General features: G+C 34.1%; 1 protein-coding gene across 6 annotated transcripts in view; it reads right to left on the reverse strand.

Moving 5' to 3' along the window:
* Lrch2 (leucine rich repeats and calponin homology domain containing 2) overlaps nucleotides 1-23,475 on the reverse strand; it is a 99,241-nt gene that overhangs the window by 65,056 nt on the left and 10,710 nt on the right. For all 6 annotated transcript variants that reach the window (XM_046420887.2, XM_058571663.1, XM_046420885.2 and 3 more), the window contains exons 2-5: nucleotides 9,676-9,820; nucleotides 6,040-6,166; nucleotides 1,467-1,572; nucleotides 1,248-1,384 (exon numbers count right to left, since the gene is read on the reverse strand). In XM_046420887.2, the coding sequence (XP_046276843.1) occupies nucleotides 1,248-1,384; nucleotides 1,467-1,572; nucleotides 6,040-6,166; nucleotides 9,676-9,820 (515 nt within the window). The remainder of the gene's footprint in view (nucleotides 1-1,247; nucleotides 1,385-1,466; nucleotides 1,573-6,039; nucleotides 6,167-9,675; nucleotides 9,821-23,475) is intronic.

A 23,475-nucleotide genomic window follows, 5' to 3' on the forward strand; every position in this document is an offset into this window, starting at 1 on the left:
TGGGACTAAGGTCAAGAATCTGAGGGTGTAAATTTTAGACCTGTGGTGTAAAATATAGTAGCCACTAGCCACATGTAGCTAATGAAATTCCAACTAAATAAATCAAAATGAAATAAGTACAAATTTGGTTCCTTAGTGACGTTAGTCATATTCCAATCATTCAGTGTCAGAGTACATGCTTAGCACGTGCAAGGGCCTAAATCTAATACCAGCACCAAAAACAAAACAAAGTATTTTTTAAAAATCCACTTGTAGCAAGTGGTTACAGTACTGAATAGCACAGATTACAGAACATTTCCATCATTCAGAAAGTTCTACTGGAGATCACTGCCTTAGACATTCAGTCCCTCATCCTATATTCAGAGTTACATGTTATGATCAATACTTGTGCCACTTCCAGGTTTGCACAGTAAATCAACCTGCTTCTTGCTGATTTCCCCGACAGCTGACACAGTCACAGTTTTCCCCCATTTGCTAAGACAGCTACTACCAGGACCCCAGCTATTTGAATTAGAAAAGATACGCCCTTTGGAATAAATGGAATATACCTCTGTAGGAAGAAAATTGCAAACCCTGAGCCAGGGCACATAGCTTGAAGGTAGTGTGGGCTGTTCTTTCACTGCCATCTGCTCTGCAGACAGATACTCATGCAGCATAAGAGGCGCTAGGCACCACTGTTCCATCTATTTTTCATTTTCCAAAACTCTGTTGACATCTCTTCTCCACTGTTCCCTTTCATACTCTTCATCCTTCTGGATTTATGCCTTAGCTTTTTCTTTATCATTTTAGTGGACTCTACATGGACTTAATCTTCATTAAACTAAAGGCCAGAATTAATTTTTTCACTTGTATCTTGTTCTTTCTGTTACGATTTCATCTCTCGGTGCCAAGAATGTGCTACAATTCATCCCACAATAAATCCCAAGCAGATACATACCTGAGTATGAAATAGGAAGAGAGATTTCGAGGTCTGTTTTGCAAAACAACATTAACAAACAGAATTAACAGTTTATAAGCAGAAAGCTGATGTCTGAGTTTTCCAAATGCTATTCTACAGCCTACACTAAAACTTCTACCAAAGTAGAAAAAAATATCATCTTAGAAAATCTCCTTTAGATAATAGTATCTAAACAACAAAATTGGCTCATTTTGGTGTTTTTTAAACTTAATAAGCAGATAAAAATTATGAACAAAATGAGAAGAAAACAAAAATGAGAAGAAACAAGTATCATATTTTTATTACAGACCTGTGCTGGTGGTACTTGCAATGGATTGTTATCCAAAATTATTACTTGTAAATGATGCAGCTTCCTGTAACAAACTGGAATTTCGGTCACTTTATTACAAGAGAAATCCAGCTTGACTAAGGGAAGATCTCCTAATTCTGTTCAGAAATGAAAATAATTAAGTTAAATTCTACACAGTTATTCTCTAATTCATGTGAGTAAAAATAGTGAACATCTTACCATCTGGCAATACATGAAGATTATTTCTTCTTATATTTAGCTCTCTAAGGGAATGTAATTTTCCCATTTGTTGGGGAAGGACCTGAATCTCATTGCAGCTAATATCCTAAGGAAAACAAGAAGAAAAAATCATAATAAACTAATAAATACAGATAAATTCCAATTTTAAATTAAAGCATATGATTAATAGCTAGGAGAAGTTACTTCCAATGTCATTTCTCTAAAAATTAATTTATCTGGGAGATTTCTATTTATATTACACCATGAAGTCAACCTATCATAGTCAACAAAAATTTTTCTGTGTAAAAAAATCTGGCGCACACCTGTAATCCCAGCAGCTCCAGAGGCTGAGGCAGGAGGATCAAAAGTTCAAAGCCAGCCTCAGAAACTTGGTGAGGGCCAAAGCAATTTAGTGAGACCCTATCTATACTAAATAAAATACCCAAAAAAAAAAAAAAAGGCTGGGATGTGGTTCAGTGGTAAGTGCCCCTGATTCAATCCTTGGTACCAAAAACAACAACAACAAATCTTATTAACTACATTAAGTAGACCTCTCAAAAAATCTCAGCTGAAGACCAACCTTTGCCCACTAAAACCAGAAGTAAGGATGATCCAGGTGTTCTTCAGACATAGAGGTAAAATAAAATACTAATAACTATCTCTCATTGCCACAATCTGTCAATTATTATAGTTGATTTGAGATAATCATATAAGTAAAGCTAAGAAAGTTAACAATCCAAGTTGGAGAACCCAAGATTATGGTCAGGATCAATTTAGCTAAATTTGGTTTTTTCAAAGGATTATGAAATATGAGGGGTTACAAGCTCAAATGGTTCACAATACAACTCAAAGATACTCTAGGAGATCAGAAAACTTGAAATTTAAATCAGTGTTAAATAAAAATGTAAGCCCTGATTTAAAGAAAAACATACCAAGTTTACATAATAAGCGAATAAGGAACGGTTTAACTGTGCTCTCCTCTCCCGCCTCTTTCTTATAATTATATTGAGGTAGGATAGAAGACATAAGAATAGGGAGAAAGAAGGCATGCGGGACAAAAAAGAGTGCCTGTGATTTAAAGTCCAGATTTAAAGTTCACTTTCACACAGATTAAAAGACCAGATTTAAAGGAGCCTTTCATATACCTTGATCAAAAACAGCACTAATAAATCAATTATTAGGCCTTGTCTATGGGTATACCAGCATAGTACTGTTTAAATTCACAAAGTAAAATACATCAAAAAACAAAGGAAGGAAAAGCCTGTTTCATTAATGGTCAACATGTCAATAAATGACCACCATCCCAGTAATGGTTAACATGTCGAGTCACCAACACAAAGGAAAACTAAAAACACTCTCTTAGATGATGTCCCTGTACTATTGACCTTATGTGTGTAAATATACCTAGCTAAGACATAGCTAGCATGTTCCTCTCTCATGCCCACGTTCCACCATGTCTCTCAGGGGGTCTACTGCTTTCTTCCAATAAATTCAATCTGTGCCTCACTTTGATCCTTAAATTCCTTTTGCAATGATGTCAAGGACCCTCAGGGCCTGAGTTAAGGTCTGTCTCTCTTTTCAGAAACCTCCTTAGGACCCCTGTCCCAGCAACAACATAAACAAAAAGGGAAATGTGCAACATGATCTTAGACAGAAGCCATTCCTGACATACTGCAGATGAAATTCAAGTTTTACTACAATTACTCCCAATTCCCAGCTTTCACTGAAAATTATTTTAGCTTGGCAGGAGATGGGTGGCATATACACTCAGTTTTATCAACTTTAAAAAGTTCAGGAATGTCAATTCCGAAGAATATTAAAGCCACATAAGGAAGAATCCAATAAAGCTCCTGATAATTAGGAAAACGTATCCTACATACATTTTTCAAAAGATATCTAAGGCATCTTCATTCAACAAGTCTTAATCAAATATTTGTTAGGCACTATTCTAGAGCTGGGAACACAGAAGAAAAAGAACAAATTCAGCCCTCACAGTTCCTTATGGAGTTTCCTTTCTAGCAAGGGAAGTAGATTATTTCATATGCTAGAAGATGATAAGTGCTATTAAAAATTTTTTAAAGCAGGGTAAAGGAAAATGGCAGTGCTACTAATAATGGGAAGGGACATTAACAATTAAGATCATCTCACAGAGAAGGTGATATTTGAGGAGTATTAATATATGAAAAAGGAAAATTCCAGGCAAAATGATAAATGTAAAGGTCCTTAGGAAGAACACATCTGACATGTAAAAGTAACAGCTAGAATTCTGGGGTAACTTGGGAGAAGTGGGTAAGGGAGAGAGTAGGGTGTGGGTAGGGGATATACTTTTCACTTTTACTCTGAGATGGCAGAAACCAGAAACTTTTGAGCAGAGGAATGACATGATCTGACACGTTTTGATAGGATGGCCTTGGCTGCTACATTCAGAATAGACTATTATTCAAATGATGGACAATAAAGGGTTAGGAAAACACCCTTTAAAATAAATACTAGTGCTTCTTTCCAAAGGTGTCTGATACTAAAGATTTCAATATAGAAATCTGACACATAGCTGCCACTTCCTAGAAGAAATAATCCCTAGCATAGGAAATTAACCTACTCCAGAGGATATTGCACAAAATACTCTGCTGGGGGATTGGAGAGAATATTTCCTAGATTTTTAATGACAGAATATAACCACATTCCTGTGGCTAAGTACCATGGGAATACTCACAAATTCATTATATGATTTACAATTGTCTGCCATTCATCCTAATGCCATCTACCCATATGTTATTACTGATTCTGAGAGTTTAAAGCATAATAATTTATATTAATTTTATGTTAGGGGCTGGGGATGCAGCTCAGTTGGTAGAGTGTTTGCCTCATATGCACATGGCCCTGGGTTCATTCCCCAAAACCACACACACACACAAAAAAAAAGAGTAATTTTATACTAAAGTAATAGTATTGAATATTTTAAATACTCTCCTTAAAATACTTGAATAAATCTAAAAATCTTAAATATTTTTCATGTTTCATTTATCTAAAAAATATCTCATGTAATATAATTTAAAACATAAGACCAGAAACTGAATTAAGAAAAAAAGAAGAAAAATAAATTACAGAGCTCTAAAATCTTAAAATATTTCTATAATCTTTACAAGACACTGACAGTGTACAGGTCAAAGAAAGTAATCATCTCTTTTAATATGAATTTGTTAGATCTCCATTCATTTTTTTAAAATATAAAGTTAAGAGTCCATTAACAAAAGGGAGTATTTTCAGGGTATAAACTGCTAAAAATAAAGTCATACAAAAGATTAAAAGTAATAAGGATGTTTATAATATAGAAAAACAGGTCTTATAATTTAGAAAAATAGAAGGTAGGCACACACAGGTTATACGTACCTGAGGGAAGAGAGGTTGTCAGTATCTATATCTCACCCCAGGACCAATGGGAAAAAAGTGATGGGGGGAATTCAGTTTGGTTCAAAATAAGATTACTAACAAACAGTTTTGCAAAAGAAAACCAGGGGTGGTTCAGACACACACAAACAGAGCTGTTCACCACCAAAAATGTGCTAAATAGATCAGGGATTCCTGCATTAGGGAGTAATTACATCTGTTCACTTTTAAGATCTCTGATATGCTTACAATTCTATGGTTCTAAAACACAAAGGTGAAATTCAAGGAAGTTCCCTTATGTTGTAATTGGACACGCAGGTATTTCTGAATAAATAAAAGGAATTCCCAGCACTTCAGTTCATCATAGTCTAACAATAAATTCCCGTTATAAAGTTGTAGATAAGTTCCTCAAGAAAACTTTTGGTTCACTAGACATAATAAAGTATGCTTAAGAACACGTTAAAATACCTGTTTATTGGAAAAGTGTTATTCAAGATAAAACAAAATAATCAGCATGTTAAACTGTGTGAAATGGGGGGAACCAAAAGATAGTAAGATAATAGAGCAATGTTTTAAGAATCCAATTATGTTTCTCTCTGAGTTCAATGCTCTTTAAGAACTAAAATATTTTATCCAAGGTAATTATTTTAAATTATTCTATATTTCTATAAACAACAGAATATAATGGCTTCTTTTCATTTATCTTGGTCCCCAAGGAGTTATAAAATCACATGAGCATAAAGTAAAGGAAAAGTTATTTTGTTAATTCTGTTTACAGACATTGTACTCTCTTCTTTAATCACCATTCTCTATGGCTCTACAATAATCCTGTAAAAACTTAAAAACAGCAACAACAAAATACCTTATCTTTTCCCCAAGACTTTTACTGTCCACAAAATGAAAAAACAAATACTTATTCATTTAAAAGCTATTTTTTAAAGCTCAGAAGCCTTCTAATCCCACTAGGGCTAGGAAAAACTAGGCTTTTTTTTTTTTTTTTGTGGCTGGGCACTAAAATCAGACACAACACAGTATCTCATAATTTGACAAAAGTAAATTTAAACATATACCAATTTATTCATTTAAAAAATTACAGTGAGATTCCACACATAAATAACTTATCTTCTAAAATGTAACAGTATTTATTATGTATATTACATATAATTTTTTTAACTATTTTACTCACCAATTCCATTAAATCTTTTAACTTTCCAATTTCTTCTGGAATGGATACCAGTTTATTATTACTGACGACCAAAACTTTAAGGGGAAGATCAAATAAGTATTTTGGCAATGTTGATAAAAGATTTCGACTGAAAAGAAAAGGAAGTCTCATTATGAGAAAATATGTCTGAAACTTGACTGTTATGTTGAAAAACAATAAACTTCCTGGAAAGTAAATTTCACTAAGTAACAACTACCATTTAATGAGTGCTTACTTTGTATCAGGCATATGTAAATTCCTTACATACAGTGTTTTATTTAATCCCCACATTAACCCTACAAAATAGGTAGCATTATCTCTATTATACAAATAAGAAAATGAAGGTTAAAACTTGTTAAGTGACTTGCCCAGATGTAACAAAGACTCAAATGTAAGTCCTGCTGCAAAGTTTGTGTAGCTATCTATGACAATGCCTTATTATATCATCAGTGCTCAAAAACTCAGAATGATTCTTCTGAGCTAGAGAATGCCAGAACCTTGCTCATCATTTCAGTATATTCAGTACTTCCAAGCCTTTAACTGTGGAAAGGCTCCAAGGATAAATTTGCATGTACTATGTTCAAATTATGAAAGAATGAGTAAGACTGTATCTTTAAAAACATGCTGCAATTCTAACTTACTCCCTTTGTTAGTTTACAATAGAACAGGCTATTAGCACCTTTACCTCTGCTCAAAGTTGATACATTTCTATTTCTGGGATCCATTTATAATGTAACAACTAACATTTATTGAGTATTTACAATGTTCAGATAACCTCAAATGGGTTAATTCAACTAACACAATCACCTAATTTAGGAAGGTAGATACTATTATGATCCCCATTTTATAGACGACAAAAAAAAAAGTCACAAAGAGCTTAAGTAAACTGCTAAAAGTCACACAACTGGTAATGGGGAGAGTCAGAATTCAGTCCCAGGCAATCTGGCTCTAGGACCCTTGCCCTTCAACTATTAGGGTCAAACTTAAATGCTGATGCAGACTGACCCAAATGATCCCATTACCAAAATATATAGAGAGGATTCCATTCTATTTACATACTAAGAAGCACTGACAAGCAATAAGCTATTATTTTTCCTCTTTTTCCAAGTAACACTTATAGACCTATACCTAGTATCTTGTGCAATATACATTGCAACAAAAGCCCAGTGTTTCAAGGCATTTTAAGGACCCTTCACCCCATCTTATCCCTGCAAAGGGCATCCAGAAACACTAGACTGGCTTTAATCACACATCGCAGACTTAAAATTAAAAAAAAAAAAAAAAAAAAAAGACAATGCCCCTCAACTAGTAATCCTGGCGAGGCTGCTGGAATGTCAGATACGCTAGGGGCCTGTCACAATCCTTCATACCGTCAGGGTCAAGCAGGCTCCTTGGTGAAATGGTCTGTCTGGGACCTTTCACCCTGGAGCACACAAGGATATTTCTGCAAGAAAATCACCTCAGAGGTTTACCAAGACATTTTCACCAAAATAGAATAATAAATGGGAAAATAAGAGCAAACTCATTCTAATTCTCCCTCAGGCCAATGACACAAAACAAAACAAACAAACAACAACAACAAAAAAATTTTTAAAATCAGTTTATCTTCTTCCCTTAAGAAGCATGTTAATTGAAATTTCTCCAGAATCTGGTTACTTCCTTCATAGCAAATAAGTCACTAATCATCACTTTTATACTACATGTTTTAGAGAGAACCAAAGGAAACAAGTTTTATTTCAATATAGTTTGTCAAGAATGTTTGTGACTATAGGGGCTGGGGTTGTGGCTTAGTGGTAGAGCGCTCGCCTCGAATATGTGAGGCCTTGGGTTCAATCTTCAGCATCATATAACAATAAATAAATAAAGGTGTTGTGTCCAACTACAACTAAAAAAATTTTAAAAAAAGAATGTGACTATAAACAAAAATTAGAAGTCAACTTTTAGAGGTCAAAATAGGATAGAACTGGAGCAACTTTCAGTAACACTATTCTAAGACATGTCATACATATTAATACAGAAATTTAATTCACTTTTTTGGCAAATCGCTTTTTTTCACAAAAGAAAAAATTGAAACAAAAACAAAGACAAAATATAAAAATATCTCACTTTCCTGAAATCTATTCTAAGCCAGGCCAAAGAGTATCTGCTTATGCAAAGAAGAAACTCAAATGACTGATGCCTACAGAAGTAAACTTCTCTCACACCTTCTTTTTTTCTTTTTTTTTTTTAATTTGTTCTATTCTCTCACATTTTAAGTATAAAGTGGTTTCAGTTAAAATAGTGTGTACTGTCAGGAACACCAGCGGGGACCATATAAAAGAATCACTTTAAGCAATGGGCATAGTGGTCCACTGGAGGCTGACACAAAGAGAATCACAGGTTCAAGGCCAGCCTGGGCAACTTAATAGGACCCTGTCTCAAAATAAGAAATAAAAAGATCTGGGGATGTACCTCAGTGTTAGAGCATGGGAGGTTGTGGGAGGTTCTGGAACCAATCCCCCAGAGATACTGAGGGAATGATCATACATGAGACTTTGGGCAAGTAGCTTAACCCAATTTACTCCTCTGTAGTGCAGGGATAATACTATTACCTACCTCAAAAGAGTGTTAGAACATTAGATGAGATGATATGGGTAAAGTGTTTAGAAAACTGCCTGGCACATGGTAAGCACTTATTAAGGATAAAAATTATCATCCACTTCCAAACTTTCCAATACTCCCATCCCAATCCATCCACCCTTGAAGAAGCAACAAATCACAAAAGTAATAAAAATAACTTAAGAACTGATTCTTTATAATGTTTCACTGTAACTATGGATTCATATAAGCAAATGTGTATCATGCTGCTATGATTTGAAAAAATATTTATGATTTAAAGCCTTGCTACTTGTGAGATCTAAAGACTAGCAGGCAGAAATGGGCATTACCAGAAAACCTTTTAAAAATGCAGGCCCCACAGCAAATCTAAGGAATTAGAATCTGCTTTTAATAAGATCCCCAGATGATTCCTGTGTATTTGAGAAGCACTGCTCTAAAAGGACAAGACCAAAAGCCTACAAAATAAGGTGAACATATAAACAATACAAATAATGGGGCTAGGTTTGTGGCTCAGTGGTAGAGCGCCTGCCTTGAATGTGTGAGGCCCTGGGTTTGATTCTCAGCACCACATATAAATAAAAAATAAAGGTCCATCAACAACTAAAATTAAAAAATAAATAAAATTTTTTTAAAAATACAAATAAAAGGGCTGGGGTTGTGGCTCAATGGTAGAGTGCTTGCCTAGCATGTGTGAGGTACTGGGTTTGATTCTCAGCACCACATATAAATAAAAATAAAGGTCCATCTACAACTAAAATTTAAAAATAAATAAAATTTTAAAAAAATACAATAAGAGGGCTGTGGCTCAGTGGTAGAGCACTTGCCTAGCATGTGTGAGGCACTGGGTTCAATTCTCAGCACCACATATAAGCAAATAAAAATAATTTTAAAAAATTCAAGTAAGATATTGTTGAGATAAATATAGGCTACACAGCCAAACCAAACACATCCCTTTGCTTATTATAAAGAATTAAAACCATAATAAAACCCAAAATTTATTTTAAAGAATAAGTTCATTACCTAATGTTAAGGTATGTTAACATCTGCAGATTTTTAATGGCTTCAGGAATGGTTTTGATGCAATTATGATACAAATTTAATGTTTCAAGAGGTGCAAACAACCACACATCAGAAGGAATTTCTGTAAAACGATTTCTGGAAAGATCTGAAAAAAAAAAAAGTGATTTAGTGTTATAAATACACCAATATCTATAATAATAAACAGAACTATTTCAATATTTGTTCAATCATTCAGAACCTAAGCAACTACTTAAAAAACAATTGCTGGGTCATGGTGGCGCACGCCTGTAATCCCTGTGGCTCAGGAGGCTGAGGCAGGGGGATAGAATTCAAAGCCAGACTTAGCAAAAGAGTCGTGCTAAGCAACTCAGTGAGACCCTGTCTCTAAATAAAATACAAAATAGGGCTGGGGATGTGGCTCAGTGGCTGAGTACCCCCAAATTCAATCCCTGGTAAACCCCCTCCCAAAATATCAATGAAGAATTCTCTCTGATCTTTAAAAAATACAATAAAACCTCCCATGATCCCACATTCCCCTCCATTTCTGTCTTTATTCTTCACAACGAAATTTACACAATTCCACAACCCAACTAAATTTTGTACTTACCATGGACTTCTTGACCCAGTGTAATTTGGTTTCTATTCACTCTCACATCCACTAAAATTACAAAGAGCCTCCATATCAATAACCACTCCATTCATGTGTAAACATTCTCCTCCCTTGACTTGGAAGACTACTCTTCCAGACCTTTCCTGTTATCTCTCTGGCTACTTCTTCAGTTAGATTTTTTTCTACCCATATTATAAATGTTAGTGTTCCAGAGGGTTAATGACATAAGGTACTCTTTCCTTCTAAAGATATACATCATACTGAGTGATTTCATCCAATCCCAAGGCCAAATTATAGGTATATATACTAACAAATTACAAATTAAGGTTATGTCTAAATACCCATGTTTTGATCTTCAGGACTTCTTCTTGATGTCTTTTAGGCACCTCAAATTTTATAAGTGTAAAATATGAACTGAAGATCTTTTTCTACACACCTGTTTCTCTTATCTCAGACATGTCACCAACATCCTCCTGGTGAATTGTCCAAGGCAGAAACCAGGCATACATCCTTGATTCCTTCCTCTCCTAAATTATTCCATGCACACACAAATATGCTTCCATTCATTTAAGTTTTTACAAAGATAAAATCATGGAGTTATTATAACCATTATTCCTCCATTAAAGGTTTATTATATAAAATTTTGAAAAAAAATGACATTATGTGATCAGTTGAAAAAATACTCTAAAAAAGTTTTTCAACTTCAGTACTACAAATCTTTTGGTTAGATAACTGTTGGTGAGGAGGCTATCCTGAGCACTGTAAGATGCACTGGATACCAGTAACCCTCTGGCCCTGAAAGCCAAAAAGTATCCCCTGAGGGGCATCCCCATCCACCCGTTGAGAATGAATAACTAAACAATTATCTAATTAGTTAACTAATCATAGAGATATGCTTTATTTATACTACTTATTATCCTTGTTCGGTTAAAAACATAAGAATATTATGGACCCTGTCAGGGAAAACATCTATAGTTCAGCCTAGCCTCAATTGTACCTCTTTTAGCATCAGCTTCATCCTCACAAAAAGAATAAACTCCTGGAGCTGGGGTTGTGGCTTAGTAGTGGAGCACTCACCTAGCAGGTGCGAGGCCCTGGGTTCGATCCCCAGCACCACAGAAATATAAAGGTATTGTGTCCAACTACAACTAAAAAATGAATATATTAAAAAAGAATAAACTCCTCTCAGTAAAGTTCAACTTTCTCACTCTGAGGGATGAGACCTCTTTACTCAGCAATATAGTAAATTCCCTATTTAGAATACTAATATATATATATATATATATATATATATATATATATATATATATATATATATATATACTGGTATATATGGATATAGAGAGAAGAGAGGACAGGGGAAGGAAAGAGAAATTGATTCTCATTTTCATCTAATATAAAGTTTTATAACTGGAAAAAGAAAACATTAACTAGTATTATGTAATATGCAAATTAATTTGGATTCTTCTTCCTCCCACTTTAGGATGCTGAATAACTTAATAAAATGATAGGGGGGCTGGGGATGTGGCTCAAGCAGTAGCATGCTCCCCTGGCATGCACGGGGTGCTGGGTTCGATCCTCAGCAACACATAAAAAATAAAGATGTTGTGTCCACCGAAAACTAAAAAATATTAAAAAACTCTCTCTCTGTCTCTTTAAAATAAATAAATAAATAAACAAACAAATAAAATATAGGCATTGTGTCTAACTACACCAAAAAAAGCTAAAATAAAATATATTTTTTAAAAAATGATAGGGGCTGAGGATATGGCTCAAGTAGTAGTGCGCTCGCCTGGCATGCATGAGGCACTGGGTTCGATCCTCAGCACCACATAAAAAAAAATAAAATAAAGATATTGTGTCCACCTAAAGCTAAAAAATAAATATTTTTTAAAAAATATAAAATAAAATAAAATGATAGAATTACTAGAAGATGATATAAAATTTCTCAGTATTCTGGTTTGCCTCCTATGGATACTCAAAGCATCATATAGTTCTATTGAGGGGGAAAATGAGTCAATGTTTTTAGTTAAGAATTTGCTTCTGTTTCTTTTATGCTTGAGGTTTTACCTCTTATTTTTATAACTTCAGAACCCTAGGAGTTGAAAATTACTGATTACAATTAATTTGAAATCCTAAAAACAAAATTATGCCCAGTTTGTTATTCCGTATAATAACTATTAAACACATAATTATTAGTATTAATTACTAATAAATACTAATATTAAATACTAATAAAATAAATTAATATTTAATATTAGTGTTAAATTAGTACTTGCTACTTAATATTAATACTAAATACTAATATATAGTATTAAGTACTAATTTTTTATTAGTTAATGCAGTGTTCCCAAAGATAGATAATGGTCATGTGATTAAGATTGCAAGAATAGAGAAAAGAAAAAGTAGCTAAAATTTGAAATGTATTTTAGAATTAGTATATAAGTGGGAAGTTCAAGAGATGGGTTATGTGGGATAAATAAGAGGTAAGAATCAAGGATGGTATGAGGATTCTGGCCTAGGGCCCTTAAAAATGTTTTACAATGAATGAATGGAGTTGGAACCAGATTTTTGTTGCTGCTACTGGTGGGATTTCTGTTTTGTTTTCTAAAGCAGACATGCAATCAAGGATTCAATTTTATGTAAAAGAGATTCAAAGGAGATTGTTCCATGGACATCAGACAGATGATTCTGGATCTCAGAAGTGAGGTCTGAGACAGACATAAAAACAGAAGCTGTGGGAATACAGTTAGTACTATAAAATCATAAAAACAGAAGAGCATCCATCCCCTAACATCAGTGTACTCAGTTGGAGAGATCAAGAATAGGCCATCTGCTGAGCCCAGTGGTACACACCTATAGGCCCAGAGACTCAAAAGGCTAAAGCAGGAAGATCACTTGAGTTTGGCAAGTGGGGCGGGGACACACACAAAAGAAGAATGGGACATCAAAAAGGTCAACACTAAGAAATTGAGGGGAAAAAAAAAAACGGGAAAGACTGAAAATAATAGTCAAGAGAAAATACAGTAATTATGTAATGAAGACATCAAAGAAGTTCAACCGTGACAGGAGAGAAAGTTAAATGTCATTATTAAGAATGATTTTGGACTGGGGACATAGCTGAGTGGTAGAGTGCTTGCCTACCGTGTACAAAGCCCTAGGTTCAATCCCCAGTACGACCAAAAAAAAAAAAAGAATGATTTTAATGAGATAGTTTAAATAATATCAAGACATTATTTTAATAACTTCCATATTTTTGCATGATGCTTTATGTTCTTTTCCTTCCCCAAAAGGATTATTTAGTTAAATTACAGAGTAATAGTACATACTCCCTTAGGGAATTTAATTAAATTTACACTCATAAACTATTTTCTGGGTGACTTCATCTATTTATTTAGTAAACACCACTTAAAATTACAGGAATTATTATTCTAATTGAATGGAGTTAAATCAAATAAAGCATAATAAAGTTGAAATTAAAACTCAAGCTATTATAGAGCATCTAATTAAAGAAATCTAGTTCTAGGGTGTTTCAGATTTTAAATCAGTATAAACATCCTTTCTAAGCATTTGGTAAACAGAATAACAGTGCCAACAGAAAAATACAACCATGGAAGGAGAGATGGGAAATAGCACAAAATAATTTGTATCTTAATTTCATGAACAATCTCGCCATAACAACATCTCATATTTACCCTGAAAAAAGTGAAGATTGGGCTGGGGTTGTGGCTCAGCGGTAGAGCGGTCGCCTAGCACGTGCGAGGCCCTGGGTTCAATCCTCAGCACCACATAAAAATAAAATAAAAGATATTGTGTCCAACTACAACTAAAAAATAAATATTTTTTTTAAAAGTGAAGATTAACTTTCTTGTAGACATAATGGATAAAATTTAAACTGTGACTTAAATTTTTCATCTTTGATGTATACTTAATAAAGGAAATTTTATAAGATTAAAATTATTTAATAACCATGTATACTCAGGCAATAGAATATGACTAATAATAAACATATACTCAAGAAATACATGCATAATTGTTATTTTAATGGAGTTCTAGTTTAAAAAAAAAGTTTCCTAGAACCTTTGACTGTTCCTTATAAGGCAATATTTTTGTAAATGTAATTAAGAATCTCAGGATGAGGAGATACCCTGTATCACATACAGCTGAACATTAAATGCCATAACATGTGGTCCTATAAGAGAAAGCCTTAGGAAAAATTGAGGGGAGGGTCACATGAAGACAGAGGTAGACATTGGTTTATTGTGGCCATGGAATGCCAGCAGCCACCAAAAGCCAGAATGGGCAAGGGATAGGTCGTCCTCTAAAGCCTCCAGAGAGTGACCCTGCTGAAACTTTGAATTTAGCTCCATAAAACCCATCAGACTTCTGGTCTCCAGAACTGTGAGACTAAATTTCTGTTCTTTAAAACCATTAAGTTTGTGGTGACGTGTTACAGCAGCCACAGGAAACTAATGTACTCTGTAATTACTGTTTATCAGAATTAATGAAAGAATGCCTGTAAATTTTTAACCTTAAATACCTTTGTATTATTTTTTTCTTGTGCAGTAAGCTGATACCTCAGTTAATTAATGTCCTTAAGGATAAGTAACTTTATAACCACTGAACTATTTTTCTTTTGTCTCATTTTTAATCATAAATCATATCAAGCAGTACTGGCAGTAAATCAACAGTAGACAGATGGCTGTGTACTGTTTCCTGCCTTCTTTCAAGACACTCCTTGTAAAACTGCTGGAAGCCTGTTAGAGATGTTAATAGATCATCTTAAATAATCTGATCTAAATTATGTTCTGTATCATTCTTGAGCTTCAAAGATTAAGGAAGCTAGGGAAGGGAGGAGATAAGTCAGATGGAATGGAAATCTGTATGCTGTCTCCCAAGCTGCAGCCACAAACACCACAGATGGGTCCATCTGTTGCCCAGTGTAATTTCTGGCCTATTAGCTAGCATTTCTGCCAAAGTATAGAAAATGACTTTCAGAAATAACACTATTATACTATACAAATTACGCCAATTATGATTTTATCTTATTCAGTATATAAAAGATTGTGAAGCTTTAAAGGTTTTTTTGTACAAATTGTCAAAACTTAAACTAAGATACAGGAATTGTCTTTACGTGATATTTAATAACACAGATTACCTTAGTCTCTCTTATTTTAAATAGTCCTACGTAATAGTTGAAAGCCTGATCATTTTTGCCTCTGATAAAATATCTAATGTTGAAATGTGTTGTTGGAACACATCGTCATCATTAATAGAGATAACACCACAGAATTTTCTGCTTTCTAGGAGTTCAAGACCAGCCTGAGCAACATAGCAATACCCTATCTAAAATAAATAAATAAATGTATATATTATACATATATATGGAATGGAAATATACATTTTATATATATATATATATATATATATATATATATATAAACACACACACACACAAACTCTATATGCTAGATCAGAATGCCATGGGTGCATTTTGGTGTTTCTTGTTGTTTGTGGTGCTAGGATCAAACTGAGGGCCCTGTGCATCCTAGGTAAGCAATCTACCATATCCCCAGTCCTGCCATGAGCTTTGAATAGATTATTTCTAAACCTGAGAACAACCTTATGAGGTAGCTACTGTTCCTCATTATACATATGAAGCAAAGATAGTTTGAATGACATGTTCAATGTCAAAAAAACTACTAGTATTAACTAACAGTACTGGAGTTCTAAACTTATCTATGTGTGATTTTCCACTCCTCCACTGTTACGACCTCTTGTCTCACATTTCAAATATTCTGACCTCTACTTAGCTCTACAAAACTGTAATTTTTATAAAGATTTTCTGACTGAACTAATACTGTATCATCATTGGGGTATATCCCAAAGTTCACAGATGTCTTACAGATTAAAAAAGAAGAGGAACATTTAAGCAGATGAGCACTAAACTGGATTTAAATTGCGTTTCTGATTCCCCTGATTACCATCTATAAAACATTGCCAAAATTGCTTAATTTCTCACTATTTCAGAGCTATTGGAAATGAGAATATTCCACAGCAACCTAAAATCCCTATAAGAAATAAGCAATAGAAATGAAGAGAAATGTATCAACCTGTACATAGTGAATAATAAATAACATTCATAAAAATCTAAAATGATCATTATAGTCATTTCTTATGAATGATCATCATATTCATTTCTCATGAATGGAATATGAACACAGAATTTTGCTTTAGCAGAGTGCACAAAAATGAGACAACTTAGATACTTCAGTTTCCTAACATGAAAATAAAAATTTAAACTTTCTCTATTCTTTGGTAATTGCTATTACCCAAATATAATACAGTTATAATATATAAAACTTGGTTAGAATGATCTTCCATTTTAAGGCTTCCTTATCTATTTTTCTATCTAAAAGAACTGTCAAGACTAGAAACAAAAGCAACAAGAAAACAGGAGGCACCACAGCTGTCTGTTGAAGAAAGAATGGAAAGTGTCTTTGAAGTATTAGAGACTCTGATGTTGGAGAATGATGGGAAATGACAACCCCATGGCTCTGGCATCTGCTTTCAACAGATGCCCTCTGCAAAGACAGGTGATTTCTTGATTCAGTATTTTCTAGAAGGGTATTATGCTGTCATGCATGACAAGATAATGAACAGTCTATAATACTGAAATCTTGTTGAATGAGAAAGATATAATGAGTCACAGAATTTCTAAGATACTCTATGATGAATTAAAATATTAATTCATAATGCAGTGGAGACACAAAATGAAAAAAAATGTAGACACCAGAAAAAATGCTTTATTGTTTTTATAGTACTAGGGATTGAACCCAGGGCCTCATTGCATACTGGGCAAATGCTCTACCACTGGGTTACATCTCCAGTCCTGAAAAAAAATGCTTTAAAACCAACAATTATGAGAAACAATAACAAGCAGATCTAGATCTCACCCACCTGCAGCAACCAATGATGGAAGGCTCATTTTGAGCACAGGACTTTGAGAAGCAAGGGTGCAAACAAAAACAGATGCTGCAAGGAGAAACCACAGCTGCTAACCAGAGGGCAGATTACATGCACACTCAGTGAGAAAAGGACTGTGAGTCATGCAACAATTAAGCCACGTGGAAGGACAAGACTTTATTAAAAAGGGGGGAGGGTGGGCCACTCTATGCAGAGTTGTCTGCAGGAGATTCTACAAAGGTTTTCAGTTTCACCAAGAAATAATGACTAATGAATCAGTGTAATGGCATTCAAAACATCAAAGTGACATTTAAAAATGGCACTGTACTTCAATACTTACATATTTTATATAGCATTTTGAATCAATGTAGTATTATTTATTAAATGGTTCTTGAATTAACTTTTTATTTTCAAAAGACAAATATTATAACCTCATCACATAACTTCTAAAATAAAATCCAGATGGAGGAAAAAGATAAACATGAATGTGAACCATAAAAAAAAAAAAAAAACATTTTATTGAATAGTCACCTAATATTACAATAGGGAAGGACTTTGAATGTATCAAACAAAAGAAGAATTCACACATAAAATATTTCTAGATTCACATACTAAAAAATAAATAATAACTTCAGTCTATCAAAAGCTAAATGACACAAACAACTCACTGAGAAAACCTGGGCCAAGGGCATAAACATTTAAAAATGAACATTATCAATAATCAACACCCACATGAAAATATATTCAATGTGAAGATTAAGATAAATTCAAGGGGTTTTAAAGTTACTACTTAGTGCTGACAGGCTATTTTGAATTGGGAACTTCCATATACCACTGGAGGGAATACAAATTGAGTTAACTTTTCTGGAAAGCAATTTAGCAATATGAATCAATGGCCATAAAAACATTCATACCCACTGATCCAAAAATGTAATCTCTAGTCATTTTTTAAAATATTTTTTTAGTTGTAGATGAACACACAGTATCTTTATTTATTTTTATGTGGTGCTGAGGATCCAACCCAGTGCCTCACACATGCAAGGCAAGCACTTTACCACTGAGCTACATCCCCAGCCCTCTAGTCATCTTTTAAACCAAATAGAGATAAATGAAAAAAAAACTTTATTCCATGATTAATTAAAATGGTAAAAAATTAGAATCAACTGAAATGTTCAATAATAGGGTAAAATGTAAGTAAAATATAATTTTATAATGAAATATCTTATAGCCTTTAGAAATCACATTATAGATTCAATTCCTTCACATGGAAATATGTATACAGGGTAATAACTGTAACATTTAGAATGTAAACATATATACACACACACACACAATATAAACCTATTGCTTCCTTTAAAAATATGCATTTTAGCTGGGTGCTGTGCACATGCCTGCAATCCCAGCAGCTCGGGAGGCTGAGGCAGGAAGATCAGGAGTTCAAAGCCAGCCTCAGCAAGGCACTAAACAACTCAGTGAGACCCTGTCTCTAAATAAAATACAAAATAGGACTGGGAATGTGGCTCAGTGGTGGAGTGTCCCTGAGTTCAATCCCCAGTGCCATACACACACACACACACACACACATATATACACACATACACTTTATACACTCCTATATAAACCTCTAAAAACTAGTTGTATAGCACAGGGGAGGAGTATGGGGTTATGAAAGAAATATACCAAAATATTAATATTTACTCAATGTTGGTAAAATGAGGAGTGATTCGTATTTTCTCCTCTATGCTTTTAGTTTCCAAATTTTCTATCATAAGCAAGCACTGCTTTCATTACAAGAAAAACACAACTATTTGTTGAGGGTGTAGTACTGTGGTAAAATGTGTGAGGCCCTGGATTTAATCCCCAGTACCAATAAAGAAAAACACAATAATAGTATACAATTTTAAAGGTATTTCACAAGGCAAATCAAATTCTAACCATATATATCCCATTCATAAGAATGGTAAATGCCAACACTTACAAGGTAACTATGAGTTGGTATTATGCATAGTCATTTTATTTTTACGCAGAAACAACTTGCTCTGCTACAAAACATCACCGTGCGATGTCATATTATATTGCCATTCTACTACATGTCATCATTTTAAAAATACAAATTAGGTTGGGGTTGCGGCTCAGCGGTAGAGCACTCGCCTAGCACGTGTGAGGCACTGGGTTCATTCCTCAGCACCACATACAAATAAATAAAATAAAAATATTTAAAAATAAAATAAAATAAAAATAAAACTTAGAATAAAAGTATGTAACTGTTAATGTGAAAATTGTACTTTCATGTAAATTACTTTCTTAATGCCAAAAAACCCTGTAACATCTGAATTGTTATAATTCAACCACTAATAAAGTAAGTGACATCCATCTCTAGGACATACAAATTGATTTATGATTAATCTGACTCTGGTGATCTTTCTGCCTATGTTAAGGCCAACTAGCCATTGAAAATCAAGTGAATCTGTTTATACATTATATTTTTTGTGTGCATTAAAATACCTTAGTACCTTTCTATTACATGAAAAAGGAAAAATCCAATATAATATGAGAAAAGTCTGCGTCAAAATGACTTCCCAGGATAGCTCTAGCTGGCTTTGGATTCTGAAACAAAAGTAAGGAAGGGAAGACAAAAACAAAACAAACAAAGAAAAAACCCAAATGCAAGCTGCTGTGGTAGACAAAACTACTTTATCTTTGATTCATTCTGATTAAGACTACTCTTACAGCCAGCATACTGTGTCCATTAAAATAATACTATATTTAGAGAGCAAGGACTGCCCTTAATTGAGCTGTTCAATAGCAAAACACTAAATATTGGATCCTGAAATTAAAAGCAATTTATAGTAAGTTGACTAATTACCAAGTAATGAAAAATTCTCCAAACCAGTCCAAAACTCCCCTCATTTATGTTAAGTGGTCAAGCAGCCCCTACACTTCAGTACAACAACACCTGCCAGCAAGACAAAATGGATTCAGACAATGTAATACCAACACAGAGAATGCACCATCAGCATGGTATCAGCTCCCTATGTCCCTTAGACCCACAAGTCAAAACCCAACTGGAGGGACCACGTGAAAGATAACACACACTGTGCTGCTCTGTTGCTGAATCAACTTTACACAATTTTATCTTTGCAGCTGTATCTGAAGGAAAATCCCATGCCTCACCAGAATGAAGAAAGGAGTTAATAAACTGCCTGGGGGCACCTGCCTGGGTAAGAAATGGCCTTGTGACAGCTCCTTCCCAATCAGTCTGTCTTGCCATAACCAGGGAGAATCACAGAGTATTCCCCTAAGACTTGAGTCAGACTATGATTGAGCCTCACTTATGTGGCCTTTGTGGAGACAGGTAAGATCACCAAGGCACCATGGGGGAACCATTCCCCTACAGTTTATGGTTACACATATAGTATTAAAAAGTTGGTACATGAAATTTCTAAGCTCCTTCTCATAATTTTAAGTTTAAAATTGATAAGTTGGGGCTGGGGATGTAGTTCAGTGGTAGAGGAAGCCTGGCATGCACAAGGCCCTGTGTTCAATTCCCAGCAAAACAACCACACAACCACACACACACACACACACACAGACAATTGATAAGCATTAATTATTAACTGTTGAGAGAGACACAGCACTGAACCAAATACTGTACGGAATTTATATACAGAATGCATTATCTGCTCTAAAGGAATTTAAATTCCTCTAGGGGAAAGCAATGTAAAGTCAAGGGCACAACTGCATTTGGCTGTGTACTTATATTAAGCAGTAACTTCAACACCTAGCCATAGAAGAACAGTTAAATAAATTAGGGTGCATCTAAACAATGTACTTTTAGTCAGTCAGTTATTTATTTAGGTACAGGATCAGGGGCACTTAACCACTGAGCCATATCCCCAGCCCCTTTTTTTATATTTTATCTAGAGACAGAGTTTCACCGAATTGTCCAGTACCTTGCTGAATTGCTGAGGTTGGCTTTGAACTCGCAATCGTCCAGCCTCAGCCTCCTGAGTGGCTGGGATTACACACATATGCCACCATGCCTGTGCCCGGCTAGGCAGTCCTTTAAACTCATGTTGTGGTGGAGAATGTGCTTTGCATGAAAGAAGCCCTCAGTTCAATCCCCACCACCAGCACCAAAACAATCATGTTATAAAATATTTGTCTGCAGTTCAACAGTGACATAGAAAAACACTTTCAGAAAGAACAACTTAGAAGGAGAGCATAAAACAGACTACAACAGAAAGACTTTTAAGGTACCAACAGTACACTGATAAATTTGAGAAAATTCAGTGATGAGGCTTTATATAAGATGAAATGCAATGAATATGTAGAGCTGTTGTTTGTAAGAATCTTTAAACTCTGATCCAACTAAGGATGATAGAATTTTGCAACTTGAAGGTAGTTGATCCCTGATCTTCACTGCACCCACAGTTAATGGAGGACAGCAGACCGATCTTCTAAGAGGAGAAAATTAGACCAACACACACTGAAACACAACTGGCAAAAATTCCAAATCTCATCACAAAATGTGCATTTATCTCCCAATTTTTCACAGACTTCATTTATAAGTATGAGTTTCAGGATTAAATTTGTTAAAAGAACATACTAATCCTCAAAACATTTTATAATTTACTATTTTTAATACCAAACTTATTACATAATATCATAAACATTATTTATTAATTAATTGAATAGTTAACTTAAATATTTATAAGTAGCCAACTACTCCAAAATAAAAATATATCCAATGGTGGAATATAGGAATATATAAAACTACAGCTAATTTCTAAATATTAAAGTTTAACAATCACATCTTTGCTTATGAAGCAGTAATGTGTTATTTTTTTAATACTTTTTTCTAATATTTTCTAATACTTTTTTCATTTTTTTCTAGCCTTTTTTTTTTGTGGTGCTAGGAATTGAACCCAGGGCCTTGTGCATTTGAAGCAAGCACTCAACCAACTGAGCTATATCCCCAGCCCTCTAGCTATTTTTATTAGAGTTTTATAGTTATACATAATAGTTGGATTTTTTTTAGTATTTATTTTTTAGTTGGACACAATCTTTATTTTATTTATTTATTTTTATGTGGTGCTGAGGATCAAACCCAGGGCCTCGCATAGGCTAGGCAAGCACTCTACCGCTGAGCCACAACTCCAACCCCTGGATTATTTTTTTTCATTTTTAAAAATAATAAAACAAGGGGGCTGGGACTTTAGCTCAGTGATAGAGCACTTGCCCTGCACGTGTGAGGCACTGAGTTCAATCCTCAGCACCACATAAAAATAAATTAGTAAACAAAGATATTGGGTCCATCTACAACTAAAAATATATTTTTTAAAATAACAGTAATAAAACAAAATAAACCAGAAAAATGATGAAACGTCCAATCTGACTAAAGAACAAGGTACATATATTAGAAGTAGTGGAAAACACAGATGAAAAGCAAAAAGACACCTCAAAAAGGCACCAGGATAAAAAGCAGGAGTAATTGAACAAAATGTGTTAAATAACTACTGTGCATCACACACTATAGGAGATTTTTGAAATGACAAAGTTTCTACATTCAACTCTGAAGCCAATAAAAAGAGAAATGCACATTTTCTTCTAATGATAACAGTTCTTAAACCCATATATGCATTTATTGTGGTAGTGTTTATTTTTTTCAGGAAAATTATTAAACTGATGGTGCATGGTACAGTAGAAGAAAGATTAATTGTAATAAAAGATCACAGCTGCCATAATTGAAGTATAATCACTGTATGTGGAGGATGAGGGGAAGGGGAAAGATAAAGAAAGACCAAAGCACAAGTAACATAAAAAATAAAATAAAATAAAATGGACTATATCTAAAATTTTAAATTTTGGGCTGGGTATGTGGCTCAGTGGTTAACTGCCCCCGGGTTTAGTCCCCAGGACAAAAAAAAATTAATTTTATTTTTCAAAGTAGATAACCCACAGAATTGGATAGGAAAGAAATATTTGCAAAGCATATGTTTGATAAGGCATCTATATACATCATTTTTAAAAGCCTCTTATATCTCAGTAATGAAAAGACAGCTCAACTAGAAAATGGACAGAGCCTGAACAAACCTTTCTCTTAGAAAGATATACAAATTGTCAGTAAGCAGATGCAACAATGCTTGACATCATTAGTCTTCAGGGCAACACATATCAAAACGACAATGAGATACCATTTCACACCCGTTAGGATGGTTATT

This window comes from Marmota monax, unplaced genomic scaffold (assembly GCF_021218885.2).
Source record: "Marmota monax isolate L192 unplaced genomic scaffold, Marmota_monax_Labrador192_F-V1.1 WCK01_AAM20220418_F8-fsc00050, whole genome shotgun sequence".
Lineage (NCBI taxonomy): Eukaryota > Metazoa > Chordata > Mammalia > Rodentia > Sciuridae > Marmota > Marmota monax.